The sequence below is a fragment of the Phacochoerus africanus genome, chromosome 9 (assembly GCF_016906955.1).
Source record: "Phacochoerus africanus isolate WHEZ1 chromosome 9, ROS_Pafr_v1, whole genome shotgun sequence".
NCBI lineage: Eukaryota > Metazoa > Chordata > Mammalia > Artiodactyla > Suidae > Phacochoerus > Phacochoerus africanus.
In genome coordinates, this window is record NC_062552.1 from 22074373 (window position 1) to 22099706 (window position 25334).

Consider the following 25334-nt stretch of genomic DNA (forward strand, 5'->3'; position numbering starts at 1 on the left):
ATCGCAAACATGTAGAAAAAGGCAAAAGCTGTTAACACCTTACATGTAGCTGATATTCCACAGAGATGTCATGTGCAATTCGTTTCAAAGCGTTCTGTATAGAGAAGTAGGTTATATCAAAATTTGGTTGTCTGGGCTTTTTACATCAAAATTGTGTTTTATTTGCTTAAGTAAACCTCTCATGTTGAGTCCTTTTTAAAGAAATTCAAAGCACTGTGGAGGTAATAGCATGTAGGAACAAACCCAGGATCGCGCATCCTTCAGAGAAATCCCACCCTGACTCGCCCAGTGCCCCTTAGAAAGCCTAAAACTTATTTGGTAAGCTAAACAGGTTGGAATAACCTGAGTTCGTCGTCACCCATCCACACATTTTATAATAAATCTGTCCTGTCGATTTAATTTACTTTGGTCCCTGGAACAGAGAAAGTGAGTATGTGTTTAAAGCGATGTAGTGCAAGACTTTAAAATCTCCTGACTTCGGGTCTGGCGTCTTTTCCGCTGTTTCCCGATGTAACCTGGGTGCAGCGGTCGCCCGACAGACACGGAGAAGGCGCCAGGCTGCTTTCTAGCAAGACCGGGTCTACAGCCTTGACTTCGGCTGTGAAGGAGGCTGAGCGCCAGAGGGCGCCGTGGAGTCGAGGGCGGCTGAGGACGCAGGGTCTGGTAACCCCCAGTCTGTCCCGGGAGAGATCATAGAGATGCCCAAACCTCCCAAGTTCCTCTGCAAAGCCCAGAAGTAAGATCTCAGGGACCGAGATCCTAGATGACTTTGGCTGTATCCTTGTGTGTTCGAGCTTTCTAGAAGAGAGCTGGCCGTTTTCCGACCTTGGGTGAAGAATTGGAGCTCCTGAGCGGATTGTAGAGAGAAGGCTAGAGTTGAGGCTGCGTGTGGAAGAGACTCCTTGTTGTCCCTGCCCAGCCCCGACTGCCAAGGGCGCCTTCACGCTCACAAAAACCCCCCTGACCCGGCGTGCGTAGTGTTACTTCGTAGGAGCAGGAAGCCGAGTGGGCTTTATTCCCTTAGCACTTACTGCTCTGCGAAGACCTGTCTCCGCAGCCTTAGCAGTTTTTCCCTACACTGTTCGGCTTGGTTTGTCACTGCTCTTTTTTTTATCTTTTAAAGAAACTAGAAAAGAGGCACACGTTTGAGCTTCTTCTGCATTTAAATCCAGGGCTACATAATATATTTACATATTAACATTCTGTTGTTTACCAGTGGAGTCAAGTGTCCTAGGTCTATGATCTAATTATACAATTGGCCTCTGGATTATAAAGATCATGCAGGATTTTTTGGTATACGGTTAAGGCCCAAGGAGGACACTAATTTGCCCACTTTATAGCTTCTGCAGAACAACTGACCCGTTTCAGGCAGGCTCAGTAAAAGTGTGTACTTTACACGTGAACTGTGAATGGGTTGGGTATATTAGTTATTCCTCCTTAGACTCTTAGGATTCAGAGTTTTTCATAAATGAGATAGCTCGCAATAGTGTGTATGCTTGTCAAAAACTCTGCTCATGGTTTTGCCCCATGAGATCGCATTTAATCCTCTAACGTCCAGTGCTCTTAGTTTTATTGTCCTCTTACAGGAAACGGATAGAGAGAGATAAGCAACTTGCTCAAGGGGACACAGCAGCAGAGGAATCCGAATTGGTGACACCAAATTATAAACTGTTAACCACTATCCTCTACTATCTGATTTCACTCATTTAAAAAAATATATGTAATCTCTAGTAAGTACAGTTTGACAGATGTTTAGCCACTGTGGATGGGGAAGAGAAGAAACGTGAAGGAAGAAATGTTTACAAGGCAGGGTTGGTTTTGCTCCAGAATCTGCCCTATATCATCAGCTCTCCACATCCTCCAGGGTGCCAGGCTTCTGTGAACTGAGGGTCTTGTGTTTGGGGTTCCAAAGCTCCTGCTCCTACACATGTGAGGAGTGGTCACTTTGCCAGTCTCAGAAAGCCATGGTTGCTGCCTGGTGTCATTCTAGGTGTTTGCCTTGAAACAGCATCTTCAACCATGGCTTTCTAAGATTTGACCAGTAAGTTCATTCCAGGTGCTTCCAAAATAGCTTGTTTCTCCTTTTCCATTCAGTAATAATCCCTTCAATATTGCTAGTGTCTTTCCTCCTCTTTCTAGGTGAAGGGATTTTTAATTTTCTCTGAGGCATCAAGAACTGAGAGAAAGGGAGAAGGAATTGAGAAAGAACTAGATTAAGATATTCAGTCCTGCACTGTGAAGGACAGGGAGTGTCTGCCTCAGCACAAGAGAAACTCCTGGAGTTCCCATCATGGCGCAGCATAAACAAATCTGACTAGGAACCATGAGGTTTCGGGTTCGATCCTTGGCCTCACTTGGTGGGTTAAGGATCTAGCGTTGCTGTGAGCTGTGGTGTAGGTCCCAGATGCGGCTCGGATCTGGCTGTGGCTGTGGTTGTGGGGTAGGTCAGCAGCTGCAGCTCCAATTGGATCCTTAGCCTGGGAATCTCCATATACCACGAATGTGGCCCTAAAAAAAATAAAAGCAAAAAAAAAGAGAGAGAGAGAATCTCCAAAGTGAGGGACATTGTTCCTATAGGACCAATATTCTGAGTCTTGCTTTCCTGTGCCAGGAGGAATCTGTTCCAGATGCCCCATGATCTCTACACAGTGGGACAGAGCCAACTTTTTAAAGTTCTGGCTGGTTTGTCAAAATTCCAGCACCTCACTTTACATGTTGATTCATCTGACTGACTGCCTCTCCTTTTTGTGTGTCACTCCCTTTATTATTCCCAATCCTGTGATGCTGACTGACTAAAGCAGCAACTCACTAAGGAACTTCCCTCTGAGCAGTGAGCTCACCTACTCTTAGAGTCCTCTCTTGCAACCCTACTCAGTAAAACCTCCATCCTCTTCTGCTCTTAGGATCATGCGTTCTCTCAAATTTTACTGCATTCTGGCCCAAGCTTTTCGCCTTAACAGCTTCCATATCTTACTTATTTCTTTACCATCTCTGTTTTCTCAGTGTTTCTTCTTTGTTTCAATATATTCACGAGACCCTAAAGTCTAGCTATGGTTTTCCTTCCTGAGAGGCAGTGGGTTTTAGGACGTATGAAAGCATCCAGGAGACGGGCAGAGGGGGGACAAACAGATTAACGATGCTGATCGCCAACGGCCTACCAATCATTTTTTAATCTATTGTCATTAAGCACTCTTCCCATACGTTAATTCAGTTAAGAGGTCCTGCTGGGCTCACGAGAGGGGAGAATCCGAAACTCTTCTTGTTAATTTCAGAGATCCAGAAACTGGGTTCACGGTTACCGGTCACCGCAGCGTTGCTGCTTCCACCTCCTTTTTCCTGAACCGCTCGAATTGAATAACTACCGAAAGGGCCGGGCGAGGTCACCCTGACATCCCTAGCAAGTGGGCAGAGACGGGGCGCGGGCGCGCGCTGGGGGGGCGTGACCTCCAGGAGACGCCGGAAGTGGAGCGCGCGCTCCGCGTCCGTTTCCGGGAACACTGTTCCTGATCCCGTTACGGGTGAGTGTTCCCCTGCGTCCGAACACTTCAGTCCTGTTCGGCCCTGCTAGGGGATGCTGAGGTGCGCGGAGAAGCTGGGACCAGCCTTGGTTCCGGCTGGGGGATGCTCGGTTCCTCGAGAGGCTCGGGGCTGTGTGGCTGGGAGCAGGCGTCTGTCTTGAAGGCTGCAAGGGATCCCTGACAGGACCCTGTCCCTGGATTGGGGATCCTCTTCTTGGGAACCGGCCTCCGATGCTCTCACGAGACCTACGCAGCCAATGTTGTGTGAAGCTCAGTGGGATTTCGCTTTCCGTTTTGCCACTTTAGAACAAAAACTATTCGTACCTTTTCCATTCCCACAGGTTGGGCTTATGAATTCAAGTATGAAAAAAAACTCTTGGCAAGTGATAAGCTGAAATTTTTGCTTTAAGCTAGGGGCCTCTAAATAAATAACACATATTTAATGATGGATTTGGAGGAGTCTTCTGCCAATAAACAAGTCTGCATTCCCGGCAATTATATATTTTTACATATCTCTGTAACATACTGCACACTTTTCATAACTGTTGATTGCTGCAACTGGAATGGACATTCCACGATGGCAGAGATCTTTCTTCACTAATGCATTTCAGACACCTAGAACAGTTTCTGTACAAGGTAGGCCTCTAATAAATATTTGTGGGTTTAATGAATGAATAAGATTAGTTACCCTGGTTTCAGATCTTCTTTCTTGCGTGGGTTTTTCAAAGTGAATGCCATGTATCCCCTTATCACTTCATTCTTATTCCCCAGGGCGCCCTCAGAAACCTCCAGTTGAAGCTCCAACAGAAGCCAGGCATGATGGCAGTGGACACAAGAAAGTTTGCTGGCCCTCTGTTCCAAGCCCCATGGGGTCAACAGGGGCCTGTGATGGTGAAAGTGAAGTTGGAGGAGGACCACCCCAGGAATCAGGGTCTCAGCCTTCCAGGGAGCCAGCCTCATGCCTGGGAGATCTTCAGGCAGCAGTTTAGACACTTCTGTTACCAGGATTCTCCTGGACCCCGTCTGGCCCTGAGCCGGCTCCAGGAGCTCTGCCATCACTGGCTCCAACCAGAGACACATACCAAGGAGCAGATACTAGACCTGCTGGTGCTGGAGCAGTTCCTGTCCATTCTGCCTCCAGAGCTCCAGGCCTGGATGCAGGAACATCATCCAGAGAGTGGGGAGGAGGCAGTGACCTTGCTGGAGAACCTGGAACGAAAGAGAAATGTATATATAGGAAAAGACTAGTCAGATGTGATTGTGGGGAACCTAGGAGCAAAATTTTCTCAAGTGTGGAGGCTCTGAGAGAACAGTGGGAAAATCCAGCATTCAGCAGGGAACCTTCTTGCTAAGGCAGTCCTGTAAGGTGGGAAAGGGTGGGAAACAGCAGATTCAGGGGTGATGAGTAAAGATACTGAAGTCATTCTATAAACATTGTGTTTCTTACTTTACACATCACTCAACATTCACAGCAACAGAGATGTAGGTGGTATCACACATGGAAACTAAGTTCAGAGCAAGGACATGTCGCCAGTAAATGAAGTGACAGAAACAAGATTTGATCAATGTTTACTTTGCTTATCCTTTCAGCTGCTTCACAGTGCCCCAGGTCCTGGTCTCTCTTCCTCCTAGTCTCTTTCAGGGGATGTTTCTAGGGGACACTTCCCTAAGATTTAATTCCTGTTAAATTCATGTTATCCCTACAGGCTTAATGAGTGCTGCTTATCTCTAGGTTTCAGCTTGTGCTCTGGAACAGAAGATCTTTTTGCAGACAGTGACCCTTCAGACACTAGATGAAGAATCTTCATATACCCAAGTTCAACCCTCAGTGATGCATTTCAAGGGTGAAGGACCTGGGCCCCAACCGTCAGAGGAAAGAGGTGAGGCAAGATTTTCTCTAGGGAATTTGGGCCAAAATTAACTCAAGTTGGTTTTTTGGTTGAGTGTGACATGTACTTCCTTGCAATGAGAGTTGTTAAAGATGTAACAAAGGTGACATTTTAGGAAATAATGATTAAAAGGCGGTAAGTCATTTCAGAAGAATCTCAGTAGTATGTTGATTTTAAATATCTAGAGGTGGATTTTCTGCAAATTGTCAATAGCATGTTTATTTTCAGGTAGTTTGTTGCTTTCCTCTTTAAGTAGATCCTGATAGGATATTAGCATTGTAAACCTGTAGTGAGGTTTTTGAAAATTACCTTTCATTATTAACCAGAGAAGTATATGTATGCATTATAGAAAGTTAAAAATAGTCAAAAAATAAGAAAATAAAGCACAACATTCTATCCCCCAGAGATTACAATTGATGACTTTTCATACGTGTATATCTTTTATATGCATATATGTGTATACACGTATGTGCATACTTTTTACCAAAAAGGGATCGTTTCTGTGTGTATTTTATATTTTGTTCAGTTAATAATCTTCCCCTCTCCCTGTTGTTACATTTCAATGCTCTCTAAACTCAATCCAGTTTCAAATTGGCCTATTTTTTTCAAAATGTCTTTTTTTTAAGGCCACACCTGAGGCATATGGAGGTTCCCAGGCTAGGGGTTGAATCAGAGCTACTGTCTCTGGCCTGCACCACAGCCACAGCAATGCCACACTCAAGCCATGTCTGCAACCTACACTGAAGCTTGCAGTAACACTGGATCCTTAACCCACTGAGCAAGGCCAGGGATTGAAGCCATGTCCTCATGGATACTAATCAGGTTCGCTATTGCTGAGCCACAGTGGGAACTCCCCAAAATGTCTTGATTTGTGCAAACCAGGATAGAATCCGGGGCCACATAATACATCCGGTTGTTATGCCTTTTAATTATTATTATTATTTTTTTTTAAGGGCTGCATCTGCAGCATATGGAGGTTCCCAGGCTAGGGGTCTAATCAGAGCTACAGCTGCCAGCCTACACCACAGCCCCAGCAACGTGGGATCCAAGCGGAGTCTGCAACCTACACCGCAGTTCATGGCAACGCCGGATCCTTAACCCACAGGTTGCAGCCAGGGACTGAACCAAAACCTCATGGTTCCTAGTCAGATTCGTTTCCACTGCGCCACAACGGGAACTACCCTTTAAATTATTTTTTGCTTTAGAACAATTTCCCTCTTCCATTTTTCCCCCCACAGCCCAGACTTTTTGATGAGCCCAGGACAGTTTCCTATCCTCTGGAGTTTATCAGGTTGCTTCCTCATTGTGTCATTTACTTTGCTGCCCATATACACTATATTTCCATAAACTGGAAAAAGATTGAAAGATTCAAGTTAAACATTTCTGGCCAGAATTAATTTCAGGTAATAATAGCCATTAATACCTGGGCAACCCCCTATTAATCCCTGGCTTAGGATTTTGACACTGAACAGCTAATTTTTTCCCTTGTAATGGTGTGCTGTCACTTTGGCACTATGTGAATGCCCAGTTTCCCATCAACAAAGTACAAAATGTTTGAAAATTCTTATATGGGTCAGCCATTTTTTTAAGGGTTGAAGAATGATTTTGTAATTCTTTCATTCCTTGTACATTATTAACTGGCATTCCTCTTTGTAATAAAGAAATCACCAAATTATCTATTTGGTCACTTCATACTAGGCAGTCATGATTGATGCTTAATTTTGCAATTTTCAAATTCAAGGAATGAGTTAATAGGCACCTCAAATAGCAACATGAAATTTTAGGACTTTCTCTGTGTTAGTATTATGATGGACCTAGGAATTTTCATTGAGTCAGTGTGTTTCAATCCACCACTTTTTTTTTTGATTGAAGACTAGTATAACATTGATTTACAGTGTTGCATTAATTTTTGCTCAACAACGAAGTGATTCAGTTATACATATATATACATACTTTTTAAATATTCTTGTCCATTATCATAAGATACTGAGTATAGTTCTCTGTGGTCTGCAGTAGGACCTTGTTGTTTATACAGTTATTACTCCTGTTAATGCCCAGATTGACCTGGTGTGGATGTCTTCAGTCTTGCTGCTGTCTCTTTTTGCCATGACTCTATCAATTTTGAATCCTTGCTTTCTGGAGAGAATAAATTGTTCCAGGCTCACTTGTACTTTCCCTATGCCCAGATCTGGTATCAATCCTTTCTGAAGGAGCTTTGATTCTATCTAATGCTATTCTATTTAAAATCTGGCTCCTAGGAGTGTTCTTTACTACTGGGGTAACACTGTTTCTAGGACATTTTATGGGCAGAGCTTAGATGTACTTTTTTTTTGCTAAAAAATATGAATTCATGTTGATGTATTCTGTTCATTTTACAACTACAGTGTTCTGTTATTTTTCTATATCGTATTTTGTTTCTGCGTTTATTTTTGTTAATTCTTTCCTTATGTTCTCCTTTTTTTTTGTTTCGTTTTGTTTTTGTTTTTGGCTGATCCTACAGCATGTGGAAGTTCCCAGGCCAGGAATGGAACCTGAGCCACAGCACTGACAACTCTGGGTCCTTTAACCTGCTAAGCCACAAGGGAACTCCATGTTGTTTTTGGTTTTGTTTTTGTTTTTAGCTTTTTTAGAGCCGCACCCATGGTATATGAAAGTTCCCAGGCTAGGGGTCGAATTGGAGCTGTAGCTGCCAGCCTATGCCACAGCCACAGCCACGCCAGATCCAAGCTGCATCTGCGACCTACACCATAGCTCAAGGCAACACTGGATTCTTAACCCACTGGTCGCAGCCAGGGATTGAACCCACATCCTCATGGATCCTAGTCAGGTTCATGAACCACTGAGCCATGAAGGGAACTCCTGTTTTTTAATTTACTTACTTTAGGATATAGTAGTATGTATCAGAAGTGATCCCAGGAAGCATAAGGAGGAGGAATGAGACACAGAAGGGGGAAAAGACTATAAAATGTCTAAATGAGCAGATTATCTTGGTTAATTAGTTACTAGTTACTTTTTATTTTTAACTTTTGAGCTGGATTGACCTATAGATCTATTACTGATATAAACATTTGCGCTATGAGTATTTCATGAAACACTGGTTTAGATGAATCCTACATGTTTTGAAATATAGTATTTTCATTATTTTCTAGGAAATCTGAAAATATGTATTTTGCTTTTGAATCAGTAATTGTTTGGAAGTTTTAAAATTTTCAGATGGAAAGTCTTGTTATTTCAGATTTATTACATTGTGATCAGAGAAATTTGAATTTATTGTAGTTTTTCTTTGAAAAAAGTTTTTATTAATGGTCACTACACATCTGAAAAGATGTTCTGTTTTCAGGATACAGAATTTGATATCCATATTTAATCTATAAGATTTAAATCTATAAGGTTTAATTTATTGATTTCATTTTGTAAATCTTTTTTTTTTTTTTTTTTAGGACCACACCCACAGCACATGAAGGTCCCCAGGCTAGGGATCTAATTGGAGCTGCAGCTGCTGGACTACACCACAGCCACAGCCACGCCAGATCCCAGAGCTGCATCCGAGACCTATACACTGCAGCTCATGGCAATGCCATATCTTTAATCCTCTGAGTGGAGCCAGGGATCGAACCTGAGTCCTCATGGATACTAGTCAGGTTTGTTACCACTGAGCCACAATGGGAACTCCTTCATTTTGTAAATTTCTGTATCTTTACATTTTTGTCCATTTGGTGCTTTTTTAGACAGAAGACGAAGTCTTTTTGTCTCTTTATATCATCTATAATTTCTGCTGTAGGAAAGTTGCTCCTCCATTATTTTCTGTATAATTATTTGTATCTGTTCCCTTGTCACTATAAATTATATACATATTTTTTAGCTTTATAAAGTACTCTTTCATTTGTCTCATTTCATGCTTTTGGCCTGACTCAGCTTTTTTCTGAAATTGAGATCATGATGCCTTCTTTCTCTTTATTTGAATTTCCTTAATTTACCCTTGTTCATCCTTCATTCATAACTCTCTCAATCATTTTATTTTAGATGTGTCTCTTATATATAGTAGAGTTGGGTTTTGCTCTGTGACCAAATCTAACCTGTTTCTTTTAATAGATAAGTTAGCTGTTTGCATTTATTACTATGCCTGATAGGACAGTTTTATTTGATCTTAGCATAATTTTAAAGAAATGTCTCATATATACACAAGTATATAAATTCACTGATTTGTATATCAATACATACATGAACACAGGTGTGTATTGATATACAAATACATGCATATGATTTTCTCTTTTTTGTGTGTGCTTTTTAGGGCCACACCCGTGGCATAGGGAGGTTTCAAGCTAGGGGTCAAGTCGGAGCTACAGCTGCCAGCCTACGCTATAGCCACAGCCACAGCCACATCAGATCCAAGTGTACACATCTGTGACCTACACCACAGCTCACAGCAATGCCGGATCCTCAACCCACTGAGCAAGGTCAGGGATCAAACCCGCAACCTCATGTTTCCTAGTCAGATTTGTTTCCACCAGGCCACAAAGACAACTTCAGCATATGATTTGCAATATGTGGTTTGTTTTACCTCCTCCTCTCTTTTTATTTGTGGTAGTTCTTATAATTAGGAAGCTTTATATTTTTGTAGTAGTGGTATATTAGTTATTAATTGATGCTTAACAAATCACCACAAAGTTAGCAATTAAACAACACTTGTTTATTATCTCATAATTTCTCTGGGTCAAGAGTCTGGGTATGGCTAGCTGGGCCCTCCACTTCTGGGTCTCTCATGTGGTTGCAGTCAAGATGCCAGAGATGAAGTCTCACCTGAGTTGTTCCTGGGGTAGAATCCACTTCCAACCTTACATGGATATTGGCAGGACTTGGTTCTCTGTCAGTCAGGCAGAGGGCCTCAGTTCCTTGCTGGCTACTGGCCAGAACCCATGTTCAGTTCCTTGCCACATGGGCTTCTCCAAATAGTGACTTTCTTCATCACAGCCAGCAAGCCAGCAAAGGAGAGTATCAATAGAGAAAATCTCATAGTAGATGGCACTTACAGTCTTAATGTAATTACGGAAGTGACATCCTGTCAACTTTACCATATTCTCTTGATAACTCAGCCATGCTTTTTTTTTTGTCTTTTTGCCATTTCTTGGGCCACTCCCTCGGCATATGGAGTTTCCCAGGCTAGGGATCCAATCAGCTGCAGCTGCCAGTCTACACCACAGCCATAGCAATGCCAGATGTGAGCCATGTCTACGACCTGCACCACAACTTACAGCAATTCCAGACCTTTAACCCACTGAGCGAGGCCAGGGATTGTACCTGCATCCTCATGAGTACTAGTTGGATCCTTAATCCACTGAGCCACAACAGGGACTCCCCAGTCATGTTTTATTCTTTCTCACTCCCAAGCCTGTATTATTCCCATTCCTTCTACTTGTCTGACCTGTATCTCTGAACCCCTGACTCTAAATAAAGAAAAGATATACAATCCTCTGTTAAATCTAAAATAATTTTGAACCCTGCTGTCTGCTTCTTAAATTATTTTTGAGTTGCCTTTTCTCCTCAAGTTGTATGGTCTGTTTCAGATGGTGGTGTGAGGACTGAGCACTTGACATTAGAAGTGAAACAGGAACCTTGTGAAGAAACAGAACCATGTAGGGAGGGGTCTGATGGACATCCTGAAACTGTGTCTCAGCATGCCACATACAGAGGAGACAGTGAGCCTAGTGGAAGCTTGGAAATGCAGGATGGGGATGCCACAGGTGAAAAGACATATGAATGTGGGAAAACCTTCACCTGGACAAGAAGCCCTCAGATGCATAGGAGGATCCACACTGGAGGAAAACCACACCCATATACTGAATGTGGAAAGGCCTGTATCAGACATGTGGAATTTGACCAACATCTGGAGCTTCACAACAAGGAAACGCCTTATCAATGTAAAGAGTGTGGCAAGGACTTCAGTCAGAAAGCAGAACTCTTAGAACATCTCAAAATCCACACTGGAGAAAAGCCCCATCAATGTAATAAGTGTGGCAGATGTTTTAGTCATAGATTGGTTCTTAAAAGGCATCAAAATCTCCACACTGAAAAGAAACTTTTCGAATGTATATACTGTGGGAAAGCCTTCTGCCATAGTGCAGACCTCACTGAACATAAGCAATTCCACAACAAGGAGAAGCCCTATGAATGTAGTGAGTGTGGGAAAACCTTCAGGCAGCGTTCAAATCTTACTGAGCATCAGCGAATTCACAGTAAAGAAAAACTCTATGAATGTAAAGTATGTGGAAAAGCCTTCACTCAGTATGCAGGGCTTAACCAACACCAAAGAATCCACACTGGAGAGAAACCTTTTGAATGTCCTGTATGTGGACGAGCCTTTAGCCGAAGCTCAGAACTTATAATACATCACAGAATTCACTCAGGGGAAAAACCCTATGAATGTGCTGAGTGTGGAAAAACCTTTAGAGTAAATTCAACCCTGATCATACATCAGAGAAGTCATACTGGGGAGAAGCCCTATAAATGTGATGAGTGTGGTGAAGCCTTCAGTCAACACTCAGGCCTTAATAAACACAAGTTAGGAAGGAAGCACGGAAACCCTCCTAAACCAAGAAAACATATGTGTGATGAGTGTGGGAAGACCTTTACACAGTTAACTGCCCTGAAGAACCACAAAAGAATCCACACTGGGGATAAGACCTACCAGTGTCCTGAGTGTGGCAAGGCCTTCACAAGGGGAGAGCATCTTATTGAACATCGAGGGATTCACAGCAAGGAGAAGCCTTATCAATGTAAAGAGTGTGGCAAAGCCTTCAGTCAGAAGACAGGTCTTAGTCATCATCTCAAAATCCATACAGGAATGAAACCTTTTGAATGTTCTGAATGTGGGCGAGCCTTCAGCTGTAAGTCAAATCTCAATAAACATAAGAGAGTCCATTCTGAGAAAAAATCCTATACGTGTATGTAAAGAGTATGGGAAGACCTATAGGCAAAGAGCAATGCTGATGCAACATCAGAAAGGCCACATCCTGCTAAGCACAAGCAGTGGGGTGAATGAGATGAAGCTTGCAGTGGAAGCTCAGCCCTAATGAAGCACCAGAGGATCCACTAAAATGACTCCTTGCCAAGGTGTTGGGTGATAATTTCAAGTAGAATCCAGAATTTTCTATAAGATAAAATGTTTCTTGAATTTCATTATTTAAAGAACGTCAGCGATACCACATTGAAAATTTGTTATAAAGGTCATAAATGCTATGAAAGTTGAGAATTTGGGAAAATAAACATCAACAAGAAATTTATTCTGGTTACCTTTGTTAAATGCAATGAAATGTCAAATAATACAATGAAAAAGTACATAAGGACAGCTGTAAAAAAATACAGTTTTTTTTTCGTTTTTTTGTTTGTTTTTTGGTTTTTGTCCTTTCAAGTGCCATACCTGTGGCGTATGGAGGTTCTCAGACCAGGGGTCTAATCAGAGCTATAGCCGCCAGCCTATACCACAGGCACAGGCAATGCCAGATCCTTAACCCACTGAGCGAGGCCAGGGATTTAACCCGAAACCCATGGTTCCTAGTCGGATTCATTTCCACTGTGCCATAATGGAAACTCCAAAAAAAAAAAAAAACAGTTTTTGTTCTACTAAATTCTTGAGTCTTTATGTTTTGCTTTTTCAAATCATGTTGATTTCTAACTAGCTTTAGCTTCTCTTAGTACCAGTTGGAGTCACTGGAACATCCAAGGGCTTGGAATGTTTGAGATGTGTTGTCTCTGTTTCCCTCCCACCTTGGCTACCTAACTAATCCTCTGACCAGAAGTGGGTGACCTGCAGACTGCTCCTGATCCCCCCCTCCAGAAGTAGTATTTCTTTGTAAATAAAGGATGTGTTCATTTCCTAAGCGATGTGAAGGTCATAGAGGTTTTTGCCTCCAGTCAATCCAAGTCTAGTGCGGCTATTGTGGCTAAAGCACAGAGCATGTTTCTATTGTGAACTCAGCTCCTTGAGCTCACAACAGAGAAGGACAAAAAGAGAAAAGAGGAAACAAGCCTTTCATTCCAGCATTTTCAACCTCCTACAAATTATATATACACAACTGAAATCTCCTTTAGCTCTAGCACTGCCATTGTCCCTCAGTCAATGACATAAAGGACTTCTTTGCTGAAGCTGATAAGAGTTTTCAAGTACTGGGGAGTTCCTGTCATGGCACAGTGGTTAACAGATCAACTAGCAACCACGAGGTTGCGGGTTTGATCCCTGGCCTTGCTCAGTGGGTTAAGGATCCGGCGTTGCCGTGATCTGTGGTGTAGGTCGCAGACTGGCACGCATCCCGCGTTGTAGGCTGGTGGCTACAGCTCCGATTCAACCCCTAGCCTGGGAACCTCCACATGTTGAGAGAGCGGCCCTAGAAAACGCGCACACACACACACACACACACACACACACACACACACACAAAGTTTTCAAGTACTGGAAGACTTCATTTTTGTGACTGCTTCTGATTTCTACTGGATTTACAGTATTTATGGGGCAGCATGATTCACTGTCACTTGTGAGAAAATGTGACCCAGCTGTGGTAAAAATTTGGTGAATTTAAGTCTCCCTTAGGCTATCTAGTCTGCTAATTTGTCTTTCTGTCCTTTTCTTCTCTACTCCCTTCGATCCTCATAGAATAAGACTCTCTTGAAACTTTCCTGCTCATGGAGAATGTTTCCCCTTGTCTCCTTTTATAGTTTTTACCCCTCACTTCCATGGTGAAGAGAAGTATCATTTCTCTTACAGGCCAGTGGTACTTAATGATCTCCAGGTGCCAGCCTATTCATATAAATACAGTGTATTCTTAAAAGAAATGGCAAATATGGGGGCATCAAAAGTTATTAAATATTGGAGTTCCCACTGTGGTGGGATTGGCAGTGACTTGGGAGCACTGGGATGCAAGTTCAATCTCCAGCCCTGTGCAGTGGGTTAAGGATCTTGTATTGCTGCACTTTCGGCTTAGGCTACAATTATGGCTTAAATCTGGTGCCTGGCCTGGGAACTCTGTGTGCCGAGGGGTGGCCAAAATAAAGGAAAAAAAGTTATTGAATGTTGTGTCAGGCCTTAAAACTCGAGTGTGAGATGCCGCAAGTTTGACACTTTTTGTTTGAGATGTAATTAACATATAACATTACTTTAGCTTCAAATCTACAACAAAAATATTCTATATTTGTATGTATTGTGAAATGACCACAATATCTATCAAGAGAGTTACAAAATTGTTTTCTTTTGATGAGAACTCTCAAGATCTACTCTCTAAGCAACTTTCAAGTATACAATATGGTATTAACTATAGTCCACATGCTATATAATACTTCCACATGACTTATTTTGTAACTGGAAGATTGTACCTTTTGACCCCTTTCACGCATCTCACCTCTATCCTTTCCCCTGACTGGCAACCACTTGTTCTCTATTTATGTGAGTTTGGTTTGTTCTTGTTTTAGATTCCACATAAAAGTTAGATCATATGGTACTTATCTTTCTCTGACTTCACTCAGCATGAAGTCCTTATTTTATTGCAAATGGCAAGATTTCCTTTGTTCTATATGATATATAATGATACCACATTTTCTTTATCCATTCATCTGTCAGTGGACACTTAAGTTGCTTTCATGTGTTGGCTATTGTAAATAATGCAGCAATGTATGGGGGGGTGGGGATGGTTGTGCTGATATCTTTTTTTTTTTTGTCTTTTTGCCTTTTCTAGGGTCGCTCCCACATCATATGGAGGTTCCCAGGCTAGGGGTCCAATCGGAGCTGTAGCCGCTGGCCTATGCCAGAGCCACAGCAACATGGGATCCGAGCCGAGTCTGCAACCTACACCACAGCTCATGGTAATGCTGGATCCTTAACCCACTGAGCAAGGCCAGGGATAGAACCCGAAACCTCACGGTTGCTAGTCAGATTCGTTAACCACTGCACCACGACGGGAACTCCAGATATCTTTTTTGAGTTACTGTTTTTGTTCCATTTAGTTAAATACCAAGAAGTAAAATTGCTGGAACATATGATAGTTCTATTTTTAATTTTTTGAGGGACCTCCATACTGTTTTCCATAGTGGCTGTAGCTATTTACATTCCTACCAATAATGTACAAGCATTCCCTTTTCACCACATCCTCATTAACACTTCTTGTCTTTTTGATAATTGCTATTTTAACAGATTCGTGAGTTGGTATTTCTTCATGATTTAGCATTTGCATTTCCCTGGTGATTAGTGATGTAGAGCACCTTTTTTATGTATTTATTGGCCATCTGTATCTTCTTTGGAAAAATGTCTATTCAGATCCTCTACCCATTTTTTAATCAGTTTTCTTTTTCCTATTGAGTTGTGTGTAAACATTCTTTGTACATCTTGGATATTAACCCCCTATCAGATATGTGATTTGCAAATATTTTCTCCCATTTTGTAGGCGGCCTTTTCATTTTGTTGATGGTTTCCTTTGCTGTGCAGAAGCTTTTAAATTTGATGTCATCTCACTTGTTTATTTTTGCATTTGTTGCATCTGCTTTTGGTGTCAAATTCAAAAAGTCATTGCTAAGTCCAGTGTCAGTGAGTTTACATCCTATGTTTCCAGCTAGGAGTTATATGGTTTCATGCCTTAATGTTCAAGTCTTTAATCCATTTTGATTTAATTTTTGTGTATGGTGTAAAATAGTGGTCCAGTTTCCTCAGCATCATTTATTCAAGGGACTGTTCTTTCCACATTGTATATTCTTGGCACCTTTGTTGTAAATTAATTAACCATATGTTAGGTGTAAGTTTATTTTCGGACTTTTTTTGTTGCAGTGATCTGTGTGTGTGTTGTATGCCAGTGTCATACTGTTTTGATTATTATAGTTTTGTAGCATAGTTTGAAATCAGGGTGTGTGATGCTTCCAGCTTCATTCAAGGTTGTTTCTCAAGGTTGTTTTGGCTATTTGGGTTCCATACAAATTTTAGAATTATTTGTTCTGTTTATGTGAAAAATGCCATTGGAATTTTAATAGAGATTGCTTTGGATTGTATGGGACAGTGTCAAAGTTTAAAGTAATTTCTTATGAGATTCTTATCCCAGCCTTCTGCACTGGTTTATCAACCAACACAAACTCTTGTTAAGGCACAGCATGACCCACATACAGTAAAATCTTGTAAGGGATTCTGAAGACTCAAAACAAGGACAACTAGTCACCAGAAAATGGAAAAGGGATATTTTGAGATTCTGTTCTTTAACTCTAGGAACATGAAAGTTTTTTATGCTCTTAAAAGTGATGTTAAAGGTAGGATTTCAGATTTTTTTTTACATAAGAAACATCCAGGAGGAGTTCCCATTATAGCTCAGCAGTTAACGAGCCCTACTAGGATCCATGAGGATGCAGGTTGGCTCACTGGCCTTCGCTCAGTGGGTTAAGGTTCCAGTGTTTCCATGAACTATGGTGTTGGTTGCAGACATGGCTAGGATCTGATGTTGCTGTGGCTGTGGCATAGGCCAGCAACTATAGCTCTGATTCTACCCCTAGCCTAGGAACTGCCATATGCCACAGGTGTGGCTCTAAAGAGCAAATCAAAAAAAAAAAAAAAAGAAAGAAAGAAAAAAGAAAAGAAATAACCAGGAGTTCCTGCAGTGGCACAGTGGGTTAAAGGTCCAGCATTGTCTCTGCAACAATGCAGGTTTGACCCCTGGCCTGACACAGTAGGTTAAAGATCTGGTGTTGCCACAGTTGTGGTGTAGGTCACAGCTGTAGCTTGGAATCTATCCCTGGCTTGGGAACTTCCATATGCCACGGTGCAGAGGGAAGGAAAAAAGAAAGGAAGGAAGGAGCCATTTTATGGCAATACAAGTTTATAGCAATACAAGCCCACCTCAGGAAACAAGAAAAAGCCCAAATAAACAAGCTAACTTTACATCTAAAGCAGCTTGAGAGAGAAGAACAGACAAGACCTAAAGTTAGTAGAAGGAAAGAAATCATAATGATCAGAGCAGAAATCAATGAAGTAGAAACAAAGAAAACCATAGAAAAGATCAATGAAACAAAAAGCTGGTTCTTTGAAAAGATCAACAAAATTGATAAACCCCTAGCCAGACTTATCAAGCAAAAAAGAGAGAAAACTCAAATCAATAAAATTAGAAATGAAAAAGGAGAAGTAACAATGGACACCACAGAAATACAAAGAATCACAAGAGACTACTATATGCAACTATATGCCAATAAAATGGAAAACCTAGAAGAAATGGACAAATTCTTAGAAAAGTACAAGCTTCCAAGACTAAACCAAGATGAAATAGAAAAGATGAATGGACCCATCACAAGAACTGAAATCGAAACTGTGATTAAAAAACTTCCAACACACAAAAGTCCAGGACCAGATGGCTTCACAGGTGAATTCTATCAAACATTTAGAGAAGAGCTAACACCTCTCCTTCTGAAACTATTTCAAAAAATCGCAGAGGAAGGGATACTCCCATACTCATTCTATGAGGCCACCGTCACCCTGGTACCAAAACCAGACAAAGACTCCACAAAAAAAGAAAACTACAGGCCAATATCACTGATGAACATCGATGCAAAAATCCTCAACAAAATACTAGCAAACCGCATCCAACAATACATTAAAAGGATTATACATCATGATCAAGTGGGATTTATCCCAGGGATGCAAGGGTTCTTCAATATCCACAAATCCATCAGTGTGATACACCACATTAACAAACTGAAGAATAAAACCCATATGATCCTCTCAATAGACACAGAAAAAGCCTTTGACAAAATCCAACACCCATTTCTGATAAAAACCCTTCAGAAAGTGGGCATAACGGGAACCTACCTCAACATGATAAAGGCCATATACGACAAACCCACAGCGAACATCATTCTCAATGGTGAAAAGCTGAAAGAATTCCCACTGAGATCAGGGACAAGACAAGAATGTCCACTCTTGCCATTACTCTTCAACATAGTTCTGGAAGTCCTAGCCATAGCAATCAGAGAAGTAAAAGAAAGAAAAGGAATCCAAATTGGAAAGGAAGAAGTAAAACTATCCCTATTTGCAGATGACATGATACTATACCTAGAGAATCCTAAAGACTCTACCAGAAAACTGTTAGAGCTCATCCACGAATTTGGCAAAGTTGGAGGATACAAAATCACTACACAGAAATCGATAGCGTTTCTATATACTAACAATGAAAGAGCAGAAAAGGAAATTAGAGAAGCAATCCCATTTACCATAGCATCCAAAAGAATAAAATACCTAGGAGTAAACCTACCTAAAGAGACAAAAGTCCTGTACTCTGAAAACTACAAGCCGCTGTTGAAAGAAATCAAAGATGACACAAATAGATGGAAAAATATACCATGCTCATGGGTTGGAAGAATTAATATTATCAAAATGACTGTACTACCCAAGGCAATCTACAGATTCAATGCAATCCCTATCAAATTACCCAGGACATTTTTCACAGAACTTGAACAAAATATTTTAAAGTTTGTTTGGAAGTACAAAAGACCCAGAATAGCCAAAGACATCCTGAAAAAGAAAAATGGAGCTGCAGGAATCAGGCTCCTGGACTTCAGACTATACTACAAAGCAACAGTCATCAAAACTGCATGGTACTGGCACAAAGACAGACATATAGATCAGTGGAACAGGATAGAAAGCCCAGAATTAAACCCATGCACTTACAGCCAACTCATCTATGACAAAGGAAGCAAGACTATACAATGGAGAAAGGACAGCTTGTTCAATAAGTGGTGCTGGGAAAACTGGACAGCCACATGGAAAAGAATGAAATTAGAACACTCCCTAACACCATACACAAAAATAAACTCCAGGAGTTCCCATCGTGGTGCAGTGGTTAACAAATCCGACTAGGAACCATGAGGTTGCGGGTTCAGTCCCTGACCTTGCTCAGTGGGTTAACGATCCGGCGTTGCCGTGAGCTGTGGTGTAGGTTGCAGATGCGGCTCGGATCCTGCGTTGCTGTGGCTCTGGCATAGGCTGGCGGCCACAGCTCCAATTAGACCCCTAGCCTGGGAACCTCCATATGCCACAGGAGCGGCCCAAGAAATAGCAAAAAGACAAAAAAAAAAAAAACTCCAAATGGATTAAAGACCTAGATATAAGACCAGACACTATCAAACTCCTAGAGGAAAACATAGGCCAAACACTCTCTGACATAAACGACAGCAACATCTTCTCAGATCCACCTATCAGAGTATTGACAATAAAAAGAAAAATAAACAAATGGGATCTACTCAAACTTCAAAGTTTCTGCACAGCAAAGGAAACCCTAAACAACAAAAAAGGACAACCCACAGAATGGGAAAAAATCTTTGCAAATGAATCGACTGACAAGGGATTAATCTCCAAAATTTAGAAACAACTTCTGCAGCTCCATACCAAAAAAACAAACAACCCCACCCAAAAATGGGCAGAAGATCTAAACAGACAGTTCTCCAAAAAAGACATACAGATGGCCAAGAAACACATGAAAAGATCTTCAGCGTCACTCATTATTAGAGAGATGCAAATCAAAACCATGATGAGGTACCACCTTACACCAGCCAGAATGGCCATCATCCAAAAGTCTACAAACAATAAGTGCTGGAGAGGGTGTGGAAAAAAAGGAACCCTAGTACACTGTTGGTGGGATTGTAAATTGGTGCAACCACTGTGGAAAGCAGTATGGAGATTCCTCAGAAAACTAAACATAGAACAACCATTTGATCCAGCAATCCCACTCCTGGGCATCTATCCAGAGAAAACCATGACTCGCAAAGACACATGTACTCCAATGTTCATTGCAGCACTATTTGCAAGAACCAAGACATGGAAACAACCTAAATGTCCATCAACAGAGGAGTGGATCCAGAAGATGTGGTACATATACACAATGGATATTACTCAGCCATCAAAAAGAACGAAATACCAGAATTTTTAGCAACATGGATGGACCTAGAAACTATCATGCTAAGTGAAGTCAGCCATACAATGAGACACCAACATCAAATGCTTTCACTGACATGTGGAATCTGAAAAAAGGACACAATGAACTTCTTTGCAGAACAGATGCTGACTCACAGACATTGAAAAACTTATGGTCTCCGGAGGAGACAGTTTGGGGGGGTGGGGGGATGTGCTTGGGCTGTGGGATGGAAATCCTGTGAAATCAGATTGTTATGATCATTATACAACCACAGATGTGATAAATTCATTTGAGTAATAAAAAAAATGAAAAAAAAAGAAAGGCACTGGACATTCTTCAAAATGTGGGTGAAGGAATGGACCTTTACTTGTTTTAACTTAAAAGGAAAAAAAAAAAGAAAGAAATGAAGGCAAAAAAAAAAAACTAATTAGTGAAAACACTAATTTGAAAAGACATGTGTGCTGCAATAGTCATAGCAGCATCATTTACAATTGCCAAAATATGGAAGCAACCTAAGTATTCATCAATAGATGAATGGGTAAAGAAGATGTAGTATATGTAGCCATAAATGAAATTTTGCCGTTTGCAACAACATGGATAGTCTTGTTGGGTATTATGCTAAATGAAATAAATCAGAGAAGGACAAATGCTGTATGATATAGCACTTACATTTGGAATCTATAAAATAAAGTAAAATAAACCAATGATTATATCAAAAAAGACTCACAGATATAGAGAACAATCTAGTGGCTGCCAGTGGGGAGAGGGATAATATAGGTGTAGAGAATTAAGAAGTACAAACTATAAGTTACAGTGATATATTGTACAACACAGGGAATGTAGCCAGTTTTTAAAATAATAACTATAAATGGTGTATAACCTTTAAAAATTGTGGATCACTATTTGTACACCTGTAACAATATTGTACATCAACTATACTTCAATTTTTTTAAAAAATTTTTTAAAAGTGAGAACTGATTCATCAGAGACTCTGGGAAAGTAATTCCTTCAACTGCAGAGCAGGCCTCTTGGCAGAGGGATGAAGGTCTGAATCTCCAGATCAGATCAATACCCAGAGGGCTCTAGCACAGGACTCCTGAAGCTCCTCCTGCATCCAGCTCATTAGCATTCCCCCATAGGAGGACAAGTTATCCAGGCTCCCCACCAGATTGTCCTTATATCTGGTCTCCTGGAAACAGGATGCGGGTAATTTGAAAGAAAGGTCTGGTCTTGGGAAAGTTGGAAAGCTACTTGGGTAGTGAAAAGTATGTCTCAGCCAGGATCCAGAACATGAGAAAATGTTGGACCTTCTGCCTGGTCCTTATCCACCTTAACGCCCCCACCCCGGATTCCAACATTTTGAAATCCCAAGGTCTAAGAACAGATTGTTTACCTACAGAAAGAAAGGCTATACAGCCAAAGGGAGGAATCGGGTGGCCTTCGTGGGTGTTCACATCCTAGACTAATTCCAGAAATGCAAGTCCTCATCCCAGCGGGAGCGAGAAAGCCTGCAACCACATCGCCGCCGGCGAAACTCCCTCCAGTTATCGTTACCCTCCTGGAGTTTTCCTTTCGGACACGTAATTCTCAGAGAGGGGGTACGGGACCTGGTGGCTGACTCCCCCGAGGCTGCAAACAGGGGCGAGTTCTGAAACATTATCTAAGAGTCTCCCTTAGGTGGGAAAGGTTCAACCCTGGCCAGGTGATTTGAATCGACGTGGCGATTGTGGCCCGGGGAAGAACAGCCAAGAGGAGTGCCTTATAGAGCCAGTTTACAATTACAGCTTTCCCCATCTAAAGAAGCGAAGCCCAGAGAAATATCCTTCGAAAGCTTCCAGAAGAATCTAGGGAAGCCTTCACTTGTGCAGAGAGCAGATTTCGTTTCCGGCTTTTGGTTTGGTATTTGGCAAATTGGGTCCTAAGAACGGCTTCTGGTTTTCCCCGCTCTCTGTTTCAGTTTAAGACTTTTGACACCAAAGGTTCCCCCTCGCCCCTCCCCCTCCCCCCTAAAATAAACCACTCGATCAAACTCTATCGCGTCTCCATTGAATGGCGGGGGTGGGGGTTACAATGTTCGATTTTGAAATACTGCGTGGTAATAACCGCATGGGCTGTGGAGACAGAGTACCACCCCGCGTTCAAACCGGGGTGATCAAACCGCAGTCCGGCCACCCCGCGTGGGACCCGAGTAGGCACCCGCCCTGTAAGGACGCTGCTGGGCTTCCCTGAATTAAAGCGCGTAAAGCGTTTAGAAGCAACGTAGGGATTTTCTTTTGTTGTTATCACCCAGCTATGAAGGCGGAAACCAGGAATTATAAAAAGCTACGGAGAGGTGCCCAACCCCTCCGCCTCCCCAGCCCAGGAGCGTGTCAGGTTTAGCTGCATCGCCACCAATTTGTGCTCCACGACGCGTCTGTGCTTTCCTGGGAATAAAATAAAAGCTAAAGTTTAGAGCGTGGGGGCGTTGCCGGCGAGGGGTCTTCACCAAGGGGTGGAAAGGTTGGGGCCTTCGAGCCAGTGAGCATTTCACACAGTTGTCAACCCGTGGACAGCGATGCTTTCCAATTTTGTAGTTTTATCTACATGCCTTTAGATTGTCGATAAGGACAGAGTATTAACCCCTCTCTCCGCTTTTCTTGTCAGCATAATTATATGCGTCTTTGATTATTTACTTGCATTGTTCCTGACCATTTTGTTAATTCTACCTTGTAGGGATCATGACATCCAACATATTTATGCAATAAAGTGAATTTAAACATATTATAACTGTTATTATGGACATTTAAAAACATGCACATAATACATAAAATGATATAAGGTAGCCTCATGTATTCATTACCCATCTGTAGGAATTAGTAATAATTTTGCCAATCTCTCTCTTTCTCTCTCTCTCACACACACAAAATTTCCCAAACTGTTTCCTCTTGTATTTTAAAGAAAATCCAGACAACATATAATTTTATTGATAGAGATTTCAATGTGTAAGGGAGAGAATTGTTCGATATATACCCAGCTTATAGTGGGGATGTTCAGTAGAGGGAAAAAAATGACTTCTTTAGATTTCTTTGTTTCATCCTATCTTATTTTGATCAGTGTGATTATTTTCTTAGAATGATCTTGAAGGATCAAGTGAACATTTCCATTACACAAAGATGGTGGAGTAAGTTTTGCTTTGCATGGTCAACAAGATAATATTCCTTCTAAGTATCAATGTTAAATATTGGTTTTATCCTTATTAATTTGCACTTAATCAGCAACATTGCTCAAGAACAGAGTCACTAAATATTCATGTTCTTGGTAGTGTAGGTTATCTTCCCTCATTTCTCTGCTCTACTTGAATGCCTTACAATTGTCTCTGAAGACTCCCCTTTCACTAGGTTTTTTATTTCTCTTTATACTTAACTTAGGACATTATTTTAGTCAAAACACACTCTCTTTATAGAAACTTGCACTTAGGATCTTTAGTTTTCAAGACTGACCTTAAGTCTTTCATCCTTGTTAAGAATTTCACTTTTGCTAAGACATCTACTAGTAAATTATTTTCATTACAGTTATATGGATTCAAACAAATTGGCTGTCAAAGCTTTTGCAAGATTGGAGGTTTTCTTCAAAGTTTTCCTTAATCTTTTTTTTTTTTTTTTGAGGGGAGGGTTTTTTTGTTTGTTTGGAGAGTTCCCTATTCTTTTGAAAAAATTAATGCATAGTACTTAACCGAACGATATATAAATAATATATATACTATAATGGACAAAGAAAAGAATAGAATCATGGGGAGAAAATGGAAATAAACCAAGGAATCAGCAAATAATTTCTTGTGAATTAGTTGTACAGCAAGAAAGAGAACATTTCAGAATCATCTCCATTTATAGTTAAAAACCTTTTGTTTCTTCTTCTTCTTCTTCTTTTTTTTTTTTTTTTTTTTTTTTAACAGTGCAGCAACTTGATGTGGAATCTCAGTTCCCAGACCATGGGATTGAAACCAGGCCACATCAGTGAAAGTGCTGAGTCCTAACCACTAGACCATCAGGAAATTCCTTATAGTTGAAATCTTGAAAGAGGAAAGAAAGTTACTCATTTTGGGTATAAATCTGATTTTTTAAACAGTCCTTTAAGAAGCAAAATTCTTCTGCTGACTCTAATGTGACGAAAAATTATTCTACTTCAGACATTTGGCCTAAATTGATTTATGTCCACTCTTAACATATAAGCTAAATTGTCATTCCCACAACACCTCCCCCAACTTCCCCAGTTTCAAAAAACATCATCTCCATTTAACCCATCACTCAAGTCAGAAACATGAGACTCATGCTTGGCCCTTCCCTGTTACCAAATGTTTGGGTTTGCTTGGGAATAATGCAGTTCCCAGAGAAGTGGGACTTTCAGTGATGAAACGAAGAAGTTCCTGCAAATCCAGCAGTAGTTGGTCACCTTGCATGTCCCTCTCAGTGTGTATCCAAATCACCATCAGGTCTTAGCAGTTTTATCTCCAAAATATATCTTGCATTCTTCCACCTCTCTCCACTTTTGTGGCCACTCTTCTAGCCTAAGCCACCACGAATTTTTTTGGTTTGTTTTGTTTTTTGTTTTTTTTTTTTTGGTCTTTTTTTGCCATTTCTTGGGCCGCTCCCGAGGCATATGGAGATTCCCAGGCTAGGCGTCGAATCGGAGCCATAGCCACCGGCCTACACCAGAGCCACAGCAACACGGGATCTGCAACCTACACCACAGCTCACAGCAACGCCGGATCCTTAACCCACTGAGCAAGGCCAGGGATCGAACCCGCAACCTCATGGTTCTTAGTCAGATTAGTTAACCACTGCGCCACGACGGGAACTCCATAAGCCACCACGATCTTTCATGCTGACCGCTGCCATCATGCCCAATGGGTCAGCACACATTTATTCTTCCAGCCCGTTGTCTCCAGAACATCCAGAGTGATCTTCCAAAAATATTCAACAAATAATATTCTTTCTCTACTTTTTTGCTTAAATAGGTTCCCATTGCAA

At 41.3% G+C, this 25334-nt stretch overlaps 1 protein-coding gene across 2 annotated transcripts; it reads left to right on the forward strand.

The window, feature by feature from the left end:
* The first annotated feature begins 3484 nt into the window (after nt 1–3484).
* On the forward strand, nt 3485–12687 carry LOC125136151 (zinc finger protein 883-like). Of its 2 annotated transcripts, none has more exons than XM_047796841.1 (4): nt 3485–3518; nt 4290–4745; nt 5251–5398; nt 10972–12687. In XM_047796841.1, the coding sequence occupies exons 2-4, from the start codon at nt 4335–4337 to the stop codon at nt 12354–12356; spliced, it is 1944 nt and encodes a 647-aa protein (XP_047652797.1). In that variant the 5' UTR covers nt 3485–3518; nt 4290–4334; the 3' UTR covers nt 12357–12687. The 2 variants fall into 2 exon arrangements, with proteins under 2 accessions (XP_047652797.1, XP_047652796.1); XM_047796840.1 differs by lacking the exon at nt 3485–3518 and adding an exon at nt 3525–4154.
* The last annotated feature ends 12647 nt before the right edge of the window (nt 12688–25334 follow it).

Coding starts and splice junctions, on each gene's coding strand:
- LOC125136151 (XM_047796840.1), top strand. CDS start 4,119: ATGCATTTCAGACACCTAGAACAGTTTCTGTACAAG. Junction 4,155..4,289: donor TAGAACAGTTTCTGTACAAG/GTAGGCCTCTAA, acceptor CTTATTCCCCAG/GGCGCCCTCAGAAACCTCCA. Junction 5,399..10,971: donor CCAACCGTCAGAGGAAAGAG/GTGAGGCAAGAT, acceptor GGTCTGTTTCAG/ATGGTGGTGTGAGGACTGAG.